This window comes from Ovis canadensis, chromosome 6 (genome assembly GCF_042477335.2).
Source record: "Ovis canadensis isolate MfBH-ARS-UI-01 breed Bighorn chromosome 6, ARS-UI_OviCan_v2, whole genome shotgun sequence".
In the NCBI taxonomy this organism is placed as follows: domain Eukaryota; kingdom Metazoa; phylum Chordata; class Mammalia; order Artiodactyla; family Bovidae; genus Ovis; species Ovis canadensis.
Genome location: NC_091250.1, coordinates 39,679,682 through 39,697,912, shown reverse-complemented (window position 1 = coordinate 39,697,912; position 18,231 = coordinate 39,679,682). Strand labels below are relative to the sequence as shown.

The 18,231-nt window shown below is 36.5% G+C and overlaps 1 protein-coding gene across 4 annotated transcripts in view; it reads right to left on the bottom strand.

Moving 5' to 3' along the window:
• The window catches only part of PPP3CA (protein phosphatase 3 catalytic subunit alpha), a 322,924-nt gene that overhangs the window by 71,541 nt on the left and 233,152 nt on the right, over positions 1 to 18,231 (bottom strand). For all 4 annotated transcript variants that reach the window (XM_069593620.1, XM_069593621.1, XM_069593622.1 and 1 more), the window contains one exon: positions 3,735 to 3,859. In XM_069593620.1, coding sequence (XP_069449721.1) covers positions 3,735 to 3,859 — 125 coding nt within the window. The remainder of the gene's footprint in view (positions 1 to 3,734; positions 3,860 to 18,231) is intronic.

Here is an 18,231-nt window from a genome sequence, read left to right as displayed (position 1 = left end):
TAAGCTTATATGTGTGTACGCACATACACACACACACACACACACAGACACAAAGAGATTAGACAGCATAATGCCAGCATCAGAAAGAGGATGGTATTTGATGTGAGACAAATTATGATCCCCAGGCAAAATTACCTCTCTTATCACTACTCAAAAGCTTGCTTGTTTTGTTTGGGCTAACTTTGTGGGGGACAATTTCTAATTCTGGCAGAAGAAGAGTGGAGGAGAGGCGAGGAGGGAGTTCACAAAATGATCTTCATGTACTGCCCAGAACACATAACCCAGTGCCTGTAAATACTGCCCAGATGAGACTGTATGAAATCTGAACCTACTCTTCAAAGCTAATTTGGTAAAAATTAAACTTAAGTGCTCTTCTTTGCCCAGAGAACAGCCGAAGGAGAAGACTTGCAGTGGAACTCTGAATTATTAAGATGAATCAGGATGTCTGTTAGGAGATACTACACTCTGGAAAACTGAGCTCTCATTTTAGGATTTGTCTTAAAGCAACAGGTTTGCCCTTTAGATTACATTGGTGAGGGAGTGGACTGTGTGCATGTCTGCACACCTGTAAATTAATAAAACAGTATGTAAAAGTGTCTGCATCACTTACGTGTACATTTTTTTATGGCTCGTTTAGTGAATATATGGCCAAGGCATGGGATTGGAAAGAGCACAGACTTTGAATCTTGGCACTGCCATTCACTGTGTGTGCAAGTCTCTCTGAGCCTTGGTTTTGCAGGCTGGAAAGGAAGACATTCACAAGCTCCTTGAAGAGCTATGAGGAATAAATGAGATCATTTATACTAGGCAAACAATACCATTTCTAACTTGCAAACAATGTCAGTTTCCTTAACCCACAATTAAAAACCTCACAGTATCTTCAGTAAGTATATTTTACATAAATGACTGTTCTGTTTTAAATAGGATCATATCACTGAGCCATCCTCAAACTCCTCAAAGATCACAATCTAATCAAAACGGATCATTTTTACTTATGAGGCCATCGCATTTTTGTCATTTTGTGTGCATGTGGCCAAGTCCCTGGGGCTGTACTCTCAGACTTCTAAAGTTTAATTAAAGAGCTGTTTTTAAAGATGGGAACTATGGTACATGCATCTCAGAAGTTTTAAAGTTTATCAGTGTCCTCTGATAGCCACATTTGGTATTTCCCCAACGTTTGTTTTCAGATTTTTATTCTTTGCTTAAATTACAGAAGATACTAATATATATTACATAAACTATCATAGTTCAAGTATCTAGATTAATTGTAGACTAAAATTAAAATCTACTGAGGAACCAGTTAGTGATTACTGCTTCTCAACTTCTTTACTTTAAAGAAACAGTTCTAAAAAAGCTCTAATTAGAGAGAGTTTATGAAGTTTCGAGAGGTAAATAGACTGGTAACGTTAAGAGAAAAAGTTCTAACACAACACTCCATCATGTGGCTGATAAATTTAATCAGTCCCTACAGGAGAGTCTTCACCATTCTTTGCTTAGAAGATGAGATTCAAAGGAAGTATATATTACACCGATTGCAGTTATTCTCTGAACCTTTCATAGGAACATAGAAATGTCAAATGAATAATGTCAATTTGAGTCACTAAAATAATTTTTAAAAATATTTACTTAGATTCCACATAACCTTAATTTAAGGGAAGAACAGAAACTCTTTACCTCGCATTGCTGTTTCGTGTCTCCTACAGTCTTTCTCAAATCCGTCTACACATGGAAATCACATTTAGCCAAGTCAACAAACTCTGGCCCACAGGAAATAACTATGCCCCTTCTGGAAAACATCTTCAAATGAGAAGGCATATTCTTTCTTTCTTCTTTTCCTTCAAGCTGCATGTAATGTGAGAACATGAGGGCTGAAGCTGGTGTGGCCCAACCTCTTGGGTCATGAGGTTGACTTTGGAAGGAGGTCACACTCATCAGATCAATAAGGCAGACAGCCTGGGCCCTGGGGCCAGGCTGAGTCACACCAGTCATGGTCCACCCATCTATGGGTTTTTACTTGAGAGAGAAATAAACTTCTGTTCAAAACCACCATTATTTTTTTCTTTACTCTTGGCAGATACTAGCCCTAAAGTGATACAAAGGTCTTAAAAAATTTGTACTCCTTCACACTTCTCTGCCATGTTGGTGAAGTCAGCCCATGAATGAGGTTTTACAAGGTTTCTTAATTTCTTCTTCTGTGCTTTTCTCACTTCAGTTTTCCTCTGAGCTAAATCTTACTTGTTCTTTGTTTCTTACCCCAGCCATATATCTCTCAAAATTCTCCCAAATTTCTATATTCCAGTGGTAATTATCTTCTGTACCCCTTTTATCCCAAGATTTTAATAACCAGTTCAAATAACAATTAAATCCTGGATGACTATCTGTTTTAGACTTCTGATTCTATAGAGCTTTTTATAGTTATATTTTCCTGTATTGATTTAGGCTTCTGGAGAGCAAGGATGTATACTTCTTTAAATTCTCCCAATTACCGTGCATATACATTTTATGTGCTTGATAAAACTTGCTTACTAAATGGTAGAATTACCTAAATGTATTTCCTTTTTTTGAACTTCTACAACCCTCCCTCCCTTACCAGCATGAATAATTAAGAAACATGTGATCTTTAAATGTGATTAATATATTGATGGCTATACACAATGTGTGTGTATATATATATACACACACACACACACACACTACAGACACACATACATATGGTCAATGACTGGAGGTGAACTGAATTGGAATACCACCCCCTTCAAAAGTTAGTATAACAGTTTAAAAGTAAAAGCCATCTAAGAGTGATGTTTTTAAACATTAAATATTCCTATAATAAAATATTATGATAAAATTTTAAAACCTAGAATTTCTTTTATAAATGATTACTATGAATGTATTACATTGGTGTGGGTCTTCAGTAAATTTGATTTCTCTCTTTACTTAAGAATAATTGTTTTCCTTTTTAAAGTATTATTTCCAAGAGTACATATAATGTCATCTGCTATAGCATGAGCTCTTTAAAACTTATTCTTATTTATAATTATTTCTTTTAATAAGTATTTATAAGTTATTTCTATGTATGAAACACCACATTAAGCACCAGGAAGAAGAGCAAAGGTGTGAATAAAACAAGACCCTTGACTTTATTTTGAACGTAACTTCTACTTACCTGAAACAGAAGCAGTTGGGAGGCTGAGGATGAATGTCTACTCAAAGGTTATCTGTTTTGTTTTAATAAATGATTTTGACAAATAACCCTAGTTAGATGACAGGTGCCATACAAGACAAAACAGCAGCTGTAAGTGTACTCACACACACTCACACACAAATGCAGACAGACAGACATGCACTTGATTATCCATTTACAAAAATAACTTAGTGCCTCCTAAGATATAACTGCACAAATCTGTTTATTTAATCGACTTTTATTAGTTCTCTCAAGAAGAGACAGAATTAGCTAATGTAAAATATGATGCAATTTTTGCAAAGTTGCAAATTTGTAAAAAGTACAAAAGGCAAAATCTTACTATTAGCCAATTCCTTGACATTTCTATGCAATAAGAAGCACATAGGAATCAATGAAAAATAGGAATATATAGCATCTCCAAAAGTATATGTATTAGAGTTTATTGTTAAAGACTAGGGATTTATTTAACACAATAATATTCACCACTTTTATCTTGCTAAAATAGTGTTAATCCATTACTGAACAGCTAAAAGGAATCATGCAGACTTACTTCGATACTGAAGTACCCTCTGTCAACATAGTCCCCTAAGAAGAGGTAGCGAGTGTTGGCAGGAGATCCCCCCACTTCAAAGAGTTTCATCAAGTCAAAGAATTGTCCATGGATGTCCCCACAAACTGAAAGAAACAAAGAAAATTCATTTTATGGTTATATTATGTTCCAATTCTGAATTAGATAATAAAATTACAAAATTTTAGAGCCAGAAGGAATTCAGAGGCCATCTTAGCCACAACATTCTTTTGCAAAACAGGAAAGTAAGACAGAGTTTCCAAAGTTAATCTGTGGCAAACCTCGCTTTGCATCCAGGCCTCTATCACTTCACAGATTAAATGGAAAAATAACAACAACAATAATAATAGCTATTATTGTTGTGTGTTTAACAATTCTACACCAGAATTGTTTAACAAAACTGCACTATGCTGACAGTTTTATACACAGTTTGTAATTTAATACTAACAATATCATGGAATAGGTTTTCCTTTTGCAGATGTGTCAAAGACAAAGAATTTGGCATAACCTATATACTGGTATCTAAACATATATCTATCACATGTTATTGCCTCCTGAAGAAAAGTTGATGCATATTATAAAAATTGTATTTAATTGACTCTAAAATGTCATCAATTATAAAACACATCATTATTTTAGGTACCATTGAGAAAGAAAAAAACCAATTAAATTTAAATTGATATCATAAATGAGCATTTTTATAAGATGAACCCTAGTATCAGATGTCAAACTTTTTTCAAATTTTGAAATGAAATCCTATAAAACAGTAAAAAAAAAAAAAAATCACTGGGAATTGCAATTTCTTAACTTTCTCACCTTCTCTTGAAAACAAAAATTCTTAAAAGCCATGTAGTCTCTCAGTTTAAAAACCAATTATTCAGTACTGTTTCATCTGTTACTTTCAAATCTCTAAAAAATAAATATTATCTCCATTATGGTTATGTGGCTGGACAAGATCACTGTTAAAAATGAATGATACAGAGTTTCAATTCAGATTTGTCTAATTCAAAGCTTTTGCTGTCAACTATCATGTTATAATATCTTTGACATTTTATAGGGTTTACATATGTGTATATATTTAATATTTTAAGACAATTTTATGCTTGAATGATGAATAATTTGGCTATTTCTTTCATGCTAAGAGGTTCACAGAATGAATGTATCAGTGAATAGGAAATCAAGAGGTCAAAGGATGCTTGCTATCTTAACACATTCTATGCTGTAGTCGAAAGCAAGCTGAAATATCTTCAACTTCATCCCTTTATGTGATGAAAGCTGACAGAAGGAAATATGAATCAAAGGGATTCACTGATTTAAAAAAATACTGTAAAACAATGGATGAATAAAAATGCCATATAAATTCTCATTTTTGCCATGCAAAAGACCCTCAGGCTTCAATCCTGAGAGATTCTGGGTATGTTACTCAACTTCTCTGAGCCTCAGTGTATTCATGTATAAAATGGGATGATATTGGTACTTTGACTTACTTGGCTATTGTGAGAATTAAAGGTATCAATAATGTAATGGAATTAGAAGAGTTCCTGAAACCTGGTATGAACTTGAAAACTGTGAGATCAAAGTGGCATTTCAAAATAGTTGTATCAAAAATATCAAGGTACCAGAAAGAATGGGATTTTGGTGCTCAGGGTAAAGGAGGAAGGAGGAATGAAAAACATTCTGGAGCATCTTCCTCATTTTTCCCTCCCCTCCTATCCTCTCTTGCCCTTTCCATTCCTCCATTTCAACTCATGGCCATGGCTGGAAATTCATGGATCATTATTTTTTATACTGTCATGTCAATGACAAATACCAAGACACTAATTCAGGTTGTGGATCATGAACTTGGAATTACTGACATACAATTGCAGCATAATCCGGCAACTAGAATCACAGAATTTTATAAATACATGGGCTCTAGATGATGTAGACATTAAGGACAACTTTTCTTTCATTGGAGTATAGAATTACATTATTGTGAATGCAATTTTATAAAAACTGGAAAGTAAGCTCTTCTTTTTGGCTTACAGTCACTTTGTGCTAAGAGAGAATCTCAATGATATATCAATACAAGATCAGCACAATTACTGGATCTTGGCTTGATGATATAAAAGATCAGGGAGCAATTGCTGTAAAGCTGGCGTGGGAAACAAGATACTCTGAAATTCAGTTACTAGTAGGATGGCCACATTACCACTGACTACCTTACACCAGCCACGCAATTCAAACCATGCTTTTATAGTAAGGACCACTTATGATAATCTTCAGCAAAGAAAAGCAACTTGCATATACAATCATAAAAAACACTCAAAGTCCAAAGAAAGGAAACAGTAGCTCAAATAGAATATACCTGAATAATTGAGATATTTTGACTAAGGTTGAAGGATTTCCCAGATCAGTTTAAGTGAAAACCATGTATCTTTTTTTTTTCCCCAAATCATTTTTATATCTATTTGGTCACCATCCTATTGCTTTTCTTATTCAGTAGATGCCAGTCTTCTCTGTCTCAAATAGGCCACGTTTCTTTCTTGTACACCCACAGGCTGACCCTTTTTCTTCCAGTAAGTCTGAGCTATTCATCAGTATACTTCTTTCCAAAAGCATTCTTCTTTCCATTAACTTGTTTTACTTTATTCATAGTACTTATTACTCTCAGGAATAATCTAGCTGATTAATTTGCATGTCTGTTTCTTCCCTGATTCTTCCCACTGGACTGTAAGCTGTATAAGAACTATAACCTGTGAGAAGCTGCCAGCTCTTGTCCACTGTAACACGGACATGGAGAATGGTGCCTACCATCCAGTGGTAGAGAAAAGTGCTACCCTAGAATTCTTCACTGGGCCTGTGCTGTGCTGAATTTGGAAACCCATTCATTACAGAAGTCAAGCTTTTGAGGGGCCCCTCAGACCAACAGAGATGGACCACAGTGGGAGTTTGCTCTGGGGGAAGCTGAAGGTCCTCAACTTGTCTGATACGGTATTTGTTTTAAGCCTTTCAAGTCACAGCTTTCAAAACAGTATTGTGGCAAGACTGGGGGAGAATGAGGGACCTCCATGCAGGTTATGGTGATTTCTTTACCTGGTTCTACACCAGAAACACTTGTAGAGCTTTTGAAACTACAGATTTCTGGGTCCTGAATCAGAATCTCAAGAGATGCAGACTGATAACAAGCTCTTCAGAGGAAGTTATCTAGCCAGTAAGATGAGAGACCAGTGCTTTCCACCCTCTGTCTTAGCAGACTGAGCCCTCATTCTGCATGCTTGTGTGGTTCCCCTCACAGTATGCACAGGTGGGAGAAACACACATTGGAAAGGCAATTTTGTTCCATGCTAATCCCAGGTTGGTGTGAGATCAGAAATTCTTACTACCTGAAAGGATGCTATTGAAGTGATTGCTTGATGGAGTCTAGGACAGAGGGATGAATCTAAACAAAGAGCACACTTATTCATGCATTTGAATGTGGCTATTGCTCAGGCCTTGTGCATTTCAGCTTTCACATGAAGAATTCATCCCAAAGTCCTAATATTTGGGAACATTCACTATTTTGATTTCAAAAATCAAGAAGAGAGTGACCACCATACTGAGGTATCCATGCTTCAGTACCCAAAGGATGGAGGGTGGGGTTAGGACATCACACAGAGGGAAGGGTACCATGTCACATTAAGTGAAAAGTACAGCCCAGTAACCTTCTGTCTATGCAATGCCATAGACCCCACCTTCTATCCTCTTGGGTACCTAAAACATTGAGAGAAATAAAGTCCAACAAATTTTAGCTAATGAGGCAAACCATGTGCTTGGTTGTTCGCAGCCTGTAACTCCCTATGAGGCCAGGTCCTTTCATTTTCAATGTCGTTGGTTTTAACAGCACTTCTAGAACAAACAGGGGGCTTCCCTGGTGGCTCAGATGGTAAAGCGCCTGTCTGCAATATGGGAGACCCGGGTTCGATCCCTGGGTCAGAAGGATCCCCTGGAAAAGGCAATGGCACTCCACTCCAGCACTCTTGCCTGGAAAATCCCATGGACGGAGGAGCCTGATAGGCTACAGTCCATGGGGTCGCAAAGAGTCAGACATGACTGAGCGACTTCATTTTTACTAGAACAAACAGGCTTTGACAAGTTCTATTATACCTTCAAGGCAAGCTCATTCTTCACCAAATACTTCTGCTTCCCATATTCCCCCAGCTTCTCATTATTTGCTTCTCATTTCCAATGGAACACTGCTGGCAGGCAGGAACTTGACTAGGGGCCAGCTTTGAAAGCCCTACTATATTGAAAACGCACCAAAAATATAGGAATACAGGACACCTAATGAAAGCACTCCTCATCTCTATGAAATTATCCATCCATTTGAATGAACATTCAAAAATACATATTATGTCTTCAATAGATTATGACCAGACTTAAACATATTTCTATAAGAAATGTATAGTTACGATAGTTAATTAACACGTAATGACAAGAAACATGAGCTTTTTTCTGGACCACTAGTACCCTAATCCATTCCGGACGTGCTACATCATGATGGTTCTTTTTCCTGTGAGATGCAACAAGTCCTCCACTTGTTTTTACACTGGGCAAGTAAGAACTACCAGGAACACTGAGCAGTAGAATCGAGTTATTGAGAAGGTTGTCATTACCTTCTTCTTGGTTCTTTTTCTAAGTCAGGTGACGAAGTGGTTTTGAATGTGGCTGTTCTAACATCCTCAGTACAACCAAACAGTGCAAGAGGGACTAACATCTTATGATGCTCATGTTTTTTTTTTTCTTATTTTTCTCTCAACTACTATTAGAAAATACATAAATTATGCCTAAATAACCAACTAATAAGTAATACCAAAGCAAACAAGGCAATTGGAGTAATTGCCTTTTAATACTATTTCCATCCCCTGGTGACTCTTCAGTCCAGTTCAGTTCAATTCAGTCGCTCAGTCGTGTCCGACTCTTTGCGACCCCATGAATCGCAGCACGCCAGGCCTCCCTGTCCATCACCAACTCCCGGAGTTCACTCAGACTCACGTCCATCGAGTCAGTGATGCCATCCAGCCATCTCATCCTCTGTCATCCCCTTCTCCTCCTGCCCCCAGTCTCTCCCAGCATCAGACTCTTTTCCAATGAGTCAGCTCTTCACATGAGGTGGCCAAAGTACTGGAGCTTTAGCTTTAGCATCATTCCTTCCAAAGAAATCCCAGGGTTGATCTTCAGAATGGACTGGCTGGATCTCCCTGCAGTTCAAGGGACTCTCAAGAGTCTTTTCCAACACAGTTCAAAGGCATCAATTCTTCAGCGCTCAGCCTTCTTCACAGTCCAACTCTCACATATACATGACTACTGGAAAAACCATAGCCTTGACTAGATGGACCTTAGTCGGCAAAGTCATGTCTCTGCTTTTAGGCCACAGTAAATGAAAGTTTATTGAAAATGACCCTCACATGAGTGGTCTCATAATTTTTGACATAAGTCTTCTAAAGAAGAGCACGGAATTTTGAAGGGGGAAACAAAATAACGTACAGAAAAAATCTGTCTGTGTTTCTTGGGAAAGGAAATAGCTTTTATTTCTCATATCATTGCTAGAGAGCTAGTTATTACACTTTGAAATCACAAACTTAGGAGGTTGGTGTACATGTAAACATAAATATAAATGTGTGTGTGTATAAAGCCACCCACCACAAAGGAGGAATTATTTGGAGATTAGTGGTTAGTGCACCAGTTAGGAAGTCATTAAACAAGTTCAAGACATTTCTCAGTGTAGATTACAGCAAAGTAGTGCTAAAGAGAAACAGCAATAAACAGCTGGGGCAGGAACAAGAGGCTCTTTGTAGTTAGCTGAGAAAGCTCTTGGGATCTACAAACTGGACAATGAATCAGTCACAGGGCAAGTCTAAGAGTCCCTAGAACTGGCACACTGCTAAAGAGAGAAGATAATGGCCAGCATATTGACGGCAAATGGCCTCTTGAGAAAATAAGCTCAGAGTATGGAGGACAAGTTGGAAAGATAACCAAAATGAAGATCAAGCCTATGCTTTGCATCTCTTGACTAAGAGAAATGCCGCTCTCTGTCGAAAAGGGATAGTTGCTCAAAACAACTACGCATATGTGATATGTGTAATGAAGAATGCATGCCTAAATTAATGATTCTGCAAGAAAGTATACCCATATTTTAATTTAACTATTTTTCAAAGACTTCTATTGTTTTTAAATTCACATTGGCGACTAAACTGCTATCTTGGAAAAATGTAAAAAGTAGACCATACTGAACATATGATGAAGTCCCAGTATACTTGCTATACAAGTGAGAGTTTGTAAAGGCTCTGCTACAGATTCCATCCTGAGTGGGAGACACATTAACAAGTGTAAGATAAAATAAAATACATACTTTGTCATAAAACTACTTTCAAAAGCCTTGAATTCATGCTCTGATCCACACATTTGGCCCTGTATATGACTGGTTCCAAATAGGAAAAGGAGTACATCAAGGCTGTATATTGTCACCCTGCTTATTTAACTTCTACGCAGAGTACATCATGAGAAATGCTGGGCTGGAAGAAGCACAAGCTGGAATCAAGATTGCCGGGAGAAATATCAATAACCTCAGATATGCAGATGACACCACCCTTATGGCAGAAAGTGAAGAGGAACTAAAAAGCCTCTTGATGAAAATGAAAGAGGAGAGAGAAAAAGTTGGCTTAAAGCTCAACATTCAGAAAACGAAGATCATGGCATCTGGTCCCATCACTTCATGGCAAATAGATGGGGAAACAGTGGAAACAGTGTCAGACTTTATTTTTTTGGGCTCCAAAATCACTGCAGATGGTGATTGCAGCATGAAATTAAAAGACACTTACTCCTTGGAAGGAAAGTTATGACCAACCTAGATAGCATATTCAAAAGCAGAGACATTACTTTGCCAACAAAGGTCCGTCTAGTCAAGGCTATGGTTTTTCCTGTGGTCATGTATGGATGTGAGAGTTGGACTGTGAAGAAGGCTGAGCACCGAAGAATTGATGCTTCTGAACTGTGGTGTTGGAGAAGACTCTTGAGAGTCCCTTGGACTGCAAGGAGATCCAACCAGTCCATTCTGAAGATCAGCCCTAGGTGTTGTTTGGAAGGACTGATGCTAAAGCTGAAACTCCAATACTTTGGCCACCTATGCGAAGAGTTGACTCATTGGAAAAGACTCTGATGCTGGGAGGGATTGGGGGCAGGAGGAGAAGGGGACAACAGAGGATGAGATGGCTGGATGGCATCACCGACTCAATGGACATGAGTTTAGTGAACTCCGGGACTTGGTGATGGACAGGGAGGCCTGGCGTGCTGCGATTCATGGGATTGCAAAGAGTCGGACACGACTGAGTGACTGAACTGGACTGAACTTGTCTATATCCACATTTGGCCCTATTTACTTGTCTATATCCACATCTGGCCCTGTTTACTTGTCTATATCTAAGGAAATTCTTCAAGGAACATCAATAGTTCAACTTTTTACTGATGCTAAGCAAAAATTTTATAATGTCATAGAATTCTATGTTAAAGAATGCCTATAGAAATTAGGATGTCTAGAGACAGAGGAGTTTTAAAAAACAAACAACAAAAACAGTCAAATAATACAGTACAGGTGAAAATAGATTTTTCATGGACTGGTATTTCAAAATGGCATCAATATTATGACTTAGAAGTCAAGTGTTTTTAATTCTTGGTTCACTATTTATTTTTCTATAAAGATCTTTTAGTTCCTCCAAAATACTGGCTTTTATCATCTTGGAAGATATATAAAGTAGAATAACTTCTTCTAAAAGTTTTTCCAGTTCTCGCAAAACTTAACAGATTGTAATTTTTCTTTTAGAGAAGACATTACTGAGTTGCTGAACAATTTTCACCATTAGAAGTCCACTCTACTTTCAGCTTCATTTAATCCAACCCAATATTTTTTCCATAATAGCCACATTTTTCCAAGACGATACCCTTTCTAATGTTAAGGAACTAACGTTATGTATAATTCTCAGCATGAGGAGATTATCCTATTGAATTTACTGGTTTGGTTTTTGAATCCTCTATCTGCTACAACTTTTTCTGTTCCAAAATCTGCAGTTTTGGAGAGAATGATCTTACATTTAGAGGTTTTGTTAGATGCTAAACACAGCGGGTACCTCAAGCACATATCTGTTTCCCCCTGTTGACAATCCAGGCTTATGTAACTTTAGTGGATGGTAAATTCAGATACAAACCAGCCAGCCTGAATATGTGTGGTTCATTAGCAGAATGTGTAAACTTCTGAAATTAAGCAATTACTGAGATAAAAGTGAGTTTCACTAGGGCATTCACTATACATCTAGAAATCTTCACTAACTATAAAATAAACTGAATAAGAAAAACTAAGATGGTTTTAATTCATCAAAGAGGTATTCTTCAAAATAATATTTTTACCATAATGAATACTATTTTTCAAATGTTACACATTTATCAGGTACTTTATAAAACATAAAATATGAATTCTTAATCAGGGCTTGATAGTATAAAACATTAATGAAAAGCCTCTAAGTCAAATTAAAATTCACCAAGTAGTGACAGTTCAAGGATTTAAAAGAAAAAAATAAAGTTATGAAGCTAAATACAAAACAATAATAGCCCTAGTGTAAATTAGCAGCAATAATTTCAAACATTTTCTTTATATTTTTGATACTGTTTTACAAAGATATACTGTTAGTCAGTGTTAATGAGAAATGAAACAGGACAACTGAAAAAACAAGAGTGGGATATACTGTAGACTGCAGTAGATAATAAAATAAAAATACAGTACTAAATATGAATACTTCATGAATTCTCTCAACCTCAGGTTATAACGATAATTAGATGGAAAAAAATTAGAAGAGTCTATACTTTTAAACTGTTTTACAGAAGAACTAAGCATACACAGCACCATGGTATGTTCACCATGTATTCTAATCAGCAGAAAAGTTGACTACTGAAATGCATGTGGTTTTTTTTACCTTAAAGATGAGTCTTCTCACTATTGTGATTTTTTCAAATTTTATTTACTGGAATAACCTAATCTACTGAATAAGAATGACTTTGTTCCATCTGTTATCACTATTTTTCTATTTCAGTATAATTCATATTTTACCAACATGCCTGTTACAGATCAATAATAACATTATTGAATTATTTTAAGTCACCGTCATGGCTGTGATACTAGCAAATAGAAACAATAAGTAATATATACAATACTTAGTGTTATTTAATTAAATTTGATCATGACTCTGTTCATGTGTCCAAGTTTGATCAGTCCTGAAAACTATAGCTTATTTGATATGTGGATTTATCCACATTATGTAGTTCAGTAAACCCTCGATTGTTATCACCAGATAATCAAGGGTACCGGATCATCTGTGAGATGATGTAATTTCATCCAAAAGTAATTAAACTTGATAACATATATTTATATATGTATTAATAAATGAAAGATTGTTCTCTTCACTCTCTGAAATACTGATACCAGGCTTCAGATTCTATGAACTCCCTCCAGGATCCTGAAATACGGGCTCCCATCATAGTAACCAGACCTAGGGGTAGAGGTCTATGCCTTAGCATTCCCATCCAGGTTCTTCCAAAGTGGTATATCTGGGAGGTTTTTTGCTTTTTTAAATTGTCTGGGAGCTGTGGCCACATTATACTTTGAATTCTGGCTTTTTCTTGGACATGTTATTTTTTCCTGGGTGAGAAGCAGTAGCGTGTAATGGTTGAAAACACAGTCTGTGAGGCTGTTTCATAATTGCTGTTCATGAGTTTCGGTTTTGTGTGTATATTTCTCCTGATTAACCTTAATCAATAAGCTGTAACGTTTTTGTTAATCACTTTCTTATTAACTCTCTCTGAATCAGCTTTATCATCTCAAGAAAGCATGGGCTTTTCCAAATTTTATGCAGTTGCACTCTATTCTTTTTTACCACAATTCTTTAAGCTTTTGACTATTTCCCCCTGTAAACTGCTACTGGTGTAACTATTTGTAGGAGGCCTCAGATGCCTCATCCATGCTGTTGTTGGTGTTTAGTTGCCAAGTCATGTTCAACTCTTTTGTGATCCCATGGACTGTGGCTCTCTCCATTGTCTCTACTGTCCAAGGGATATCCCAGGCAAGAATACTAGAGTGAGTTGCCATTTCCTTTTCCAATGCCACACCTGTAAGAGGATTCATAATAGACCTTTTTTTTTTGTAAGTTTTTTTTTCAATTAAATGAACCAATATAAATGAATAAAAAAGCTCAGCAAGTCGTAGCACATGCAATGCACTGGTGCAAGGTGATTGGTAGATGCGGCCACTATTACAAGGGTTGTCTACTAAGAAACATCTCTGCCAGATTCAGACTGACGGAGAGCAACTGTAGTCAATGTGGCCATAAATAAAACATACACAAAAACTGTTCTATTTTTCTTTCACTTTTTATCCAAATGTATGCTGTCATATGTTGAAAGATGTTAAGGCTGAAATCAAATAGACTAGGTCTCATGTTCCACAATTTCCATTTTCTAAGAGTGGGAGGATTTCCAAATGGCTTTGGGGATATTACCCATCTTTCAGCCAGCAACAGCACCATGTTTCCAGTTAGTCCCACGTTCTTTTGTTAGCAGAGCTCATTTACAAGACCACTCTGTTCCTTGGCTGTGAAATGGCAGTCATGTTTTAAAAGCTGAGAGTGACACAGTAAACAGAGAAAATGTAAGGGATTTCACCAAATGGAATTCTTTTAAAACTACTTTTCTTTAGTTTCTGGAAAACTTGGTTAAGAAAAATCTTCTGAGTTATGATATCTGTCAAATTTTGACAATGTAAAAAATTACCTTGTTTTTAATATTTTTAAAACTCAGGGAAAGCAAACTAATGATATTTAATTCTAAAGTCCATATTTTCATCACTAATTTGGCAATTTAGGCAGTGGGGATATTCATATAAGGGTTTTTACCTATCGCAGATTTTGAAGTAGTCAGTTCTATTTATGTCTACTTGGAGAAGGCAATGGCACCCCACTCTAATACTCTTTCCTGGAAAATCCCAAGGGCGGAGGAGCCTGGTAGGCTGCAGTCCATGGGGTCGCTAAGAGTTGGACACGACTGAAGCGACTTAGCAGCAGCAGTAGTGGTAAGTAAACAAAGCTAGTAAGTGCTCTTTCTAACAGATAATGACCCGATGGAAAGAAGGATTGATTATATTATATTGATTATACCATTTTGTCAGTAAAAACATATTTATTTGTTATCTGAGGCATGTTTGGAAATGGAACTTTTAATTCTTAATTCAGCAATCATTAAAAATATATGAGCCACACAGACATGTTAGAACACATTGATTTGAAAATTAGTGAAGAAAAAACATTTCTGGGAAAGTAATTCTGACAAAGACAATAAGCCTATCTTAATTCTACCTGCTGCTAAGTCACTTCAGTTGTGTCCGACTCTGTGTGACCCCATAGACGGAAGCCCACCAGGCTCCCCATCCCTGGGATTCTCCAGGCAAGAACACTGGAGTGGGTTGCCATTTCCTTCTCCGGTGCATGAAAGTGAAAAGTGAAAGTGAAGTCGCTCAGTCGTGTCTGACTCTTAGCGACCCCATGAACTGCAGCCCACCAGGCTCCTCCGTCCATGGGATTTTCCAGGCAAGAGTACTGGAGTGGGGTGCCATTGCCTTCTCCGTTAATTCTACCTAGTTTTCCTTAATCTATTTATCATTTCCTTGTTTATCTTTCATTAAGCAAATATTCTAGATTATCTAGGGGAAAATGAATAAAACATTAAAACATGAAACATTTCCTTAAAGTGCTGTATTAAAATGCTAAATAAGCAACATTAAAGGCTGAGTACTTTTTATTTGTGCTGATTATACTGGAACAATGAAGAAATGGAAGGCGTGCAAGGAATGGTCTCAAGAAATTTAGAGTACACGTGAGGAGGCACACATATACAAATGGTATGAAAAAGCACTGTCTTCCTGACATCAGAGTATTTCTGTCTCCATCCTGAAACTTCTGAGCTCATGATCAAGAAATATGGGTTTAACACTTAGGTCTCCCATATGGGCAAATCATTTCATTACCTGTTTATCATGTCAAATTTCTTAACAGAGGGAGGAACACATACAGTTTTTCTAAAAATAAAGAGCCAATTACAAATACTTTCCATTTACTTTTAGTAATGATTTTATTTTGAAATTTCAAATTCATTAAGAAAGGGGATGAGATTGCTTTATTTATTTTCAAAAAGGGCATCAATTGAAATTTTTGAAAACTTATACTAGGTTATTTCACATTTCTGTCAGACCTAATCTTCCCTCATACTGAAGACCTCTTTTATAGGGTTGATTATATTCCAAAGATAAAAGCTGTCAATTTTGTTAATCTTTATGAATATAAAGAGAGGTTATAATTTCCTAAATTGATGGAAATCACAGAATCCATAAAGCCTTTGCATTGCTTTGTATCTTTAAACATGTGACTGTCTCCAATCTGAGCATGAATTATGCCTCACATTTCTCGTTCCTTCAGCATGTAACACATATCTAATTAAATTATGCAAAAATCTGTTTCCTAACATGTTATACATGGCATATAAGCTGAGCGATTACCACAAACTAATGCAGGTGTTTGGAACAAAAAATAGCTGCTGATAACTCATCATAACTTGTGGTTTATTAGTAGTCATACTTTAAAATTTAGTTTAATTTTCATCAATTAGAAATGATGAATGTTTGTTATATATTTGAATGGCTAAAAGACCAGTCAGAATTATCAATCAACTCTTTTTCTTTCCTTTGACAAAATATATATATTAAAAAAATGAAGAACATGTTCATAATGTGTTTGGTGAGTTACTAAACTAGGTGATTTTAACTAGGGAAAAGTTTGCTTCATAAAATCACATAATTTCAGGTTTCATTTCCTTATAGATCTATCTCATTAAATTTCCAGAACTCCTTCCATCTTTTATATACCTGTTTAACACATTTTAAACAAAATCTTTAAGGTTCTTAATACTTAAGGCTATCTTTTAAAATATGAAATGTCTGTTATTAGTCACATCACAAATTCAACTACATTTTACAAAAGAACACTTGATTTCGCCTAGGGTGTTTTGATACTTTATACTGAGAGTTCACATGTCAGATAGGGCAAAGTGTTTATAATCCTAAACAACAGCTAACTTCAGAAATGAGGATATTTAATTCAGGACTAAATAGCAGGGAGTTAGTAAGTACCTTCTTTGTGATAGGTTGTTAATTATGAATTAAAAAACAATCATTATTCTTTCACACTGGTAGGAAGACAAGTTTATATAAATATAAAAAAATATAACCTTATACTAAAGGAACATAAATACAATTAATTCCCTTAAGAAATATAAAATATACTTAGGATATAAGACTCACACACAGGAGTAGGGACCAGATGGGGCTAAAAATCATATGGTACTCGCTGTGTTCTACAGATGTTTCCTGGGAAGTGGTCAGAAGCCAAAAACACTGGACTTGAAACGTGCTGTGGCAGGTGTAGCATGTATGATCCTTTACTTCTGTTTCGGGAGTAAGTGATTTCCTTCTCAGCTGTGCTGTCATCCTGACCACCTTCAGCCTTTCCCTTGCTAAGAGTAAGACTGCACACAGACCAGGGTGGCTGAGGTCACACACCGGCTTCAAATGTGTTCTGCAGAGCTGAAGGGGACATGAGGAATTTTAGGGGTCACTATTACAATCCGCTCTACTTTTATTGTTTTTATCTCTTGGAGTTTCCAGCAGTGTTTCTTTCCTTCTCACTCTCTTTCTCCTACTCTCTCCCTCCGTGTGTGTGTGTGTGTGTGTGTGTGTGTGTGTGTGTGAGTGTGCTGAAGCAGGAGATGGGATAGATTATGCTGCTTGAAACTTGTTTATGAATACTATTGACATAGACAGAAGTCTTACAAAAAGTCAGAGATTATGGAAATGAAGATTGGCTGAACTGAAGGGAAGTGAAGGAAGTGCTATAACATTTGTAATAAGTTGAGAATGAGAGAATAAGAGAAAGAGATCTTCAGGTAGGAAAGTGAAAATCAACCAGACTAAGTGGATTGCAAAACAATTTGGATTGATTAAAAGGTATAGGTGAAACAGCAGAAGTTAAAGTCAAGTAGAAAGGCATCATGAGATTATGAAGGGACTTGGATTTTTAGCATGTTGTTTGAAGAAGGAGAACAATTTCCGTAATATAAGAAGATAAATCTGGCAGATGCGTGGAAAATTCAATGGTGCAGAAAAACTGAAAGAAGGTTGATTCCAATTAGAGGTTCACTGCAATAATACAGTCACAAGACAATGAGGTCTGCTATGATAATGGTGATAGTGTGAAAAGATAAAAGAGGGCAAACAGAACATCCTCGTACTTCTATTAGAACCATTATAAATGACATAATAAGTAAAGTCATTCATCTGTGCCCTGATTTGATAAATATTCAAGCCGGCAACATT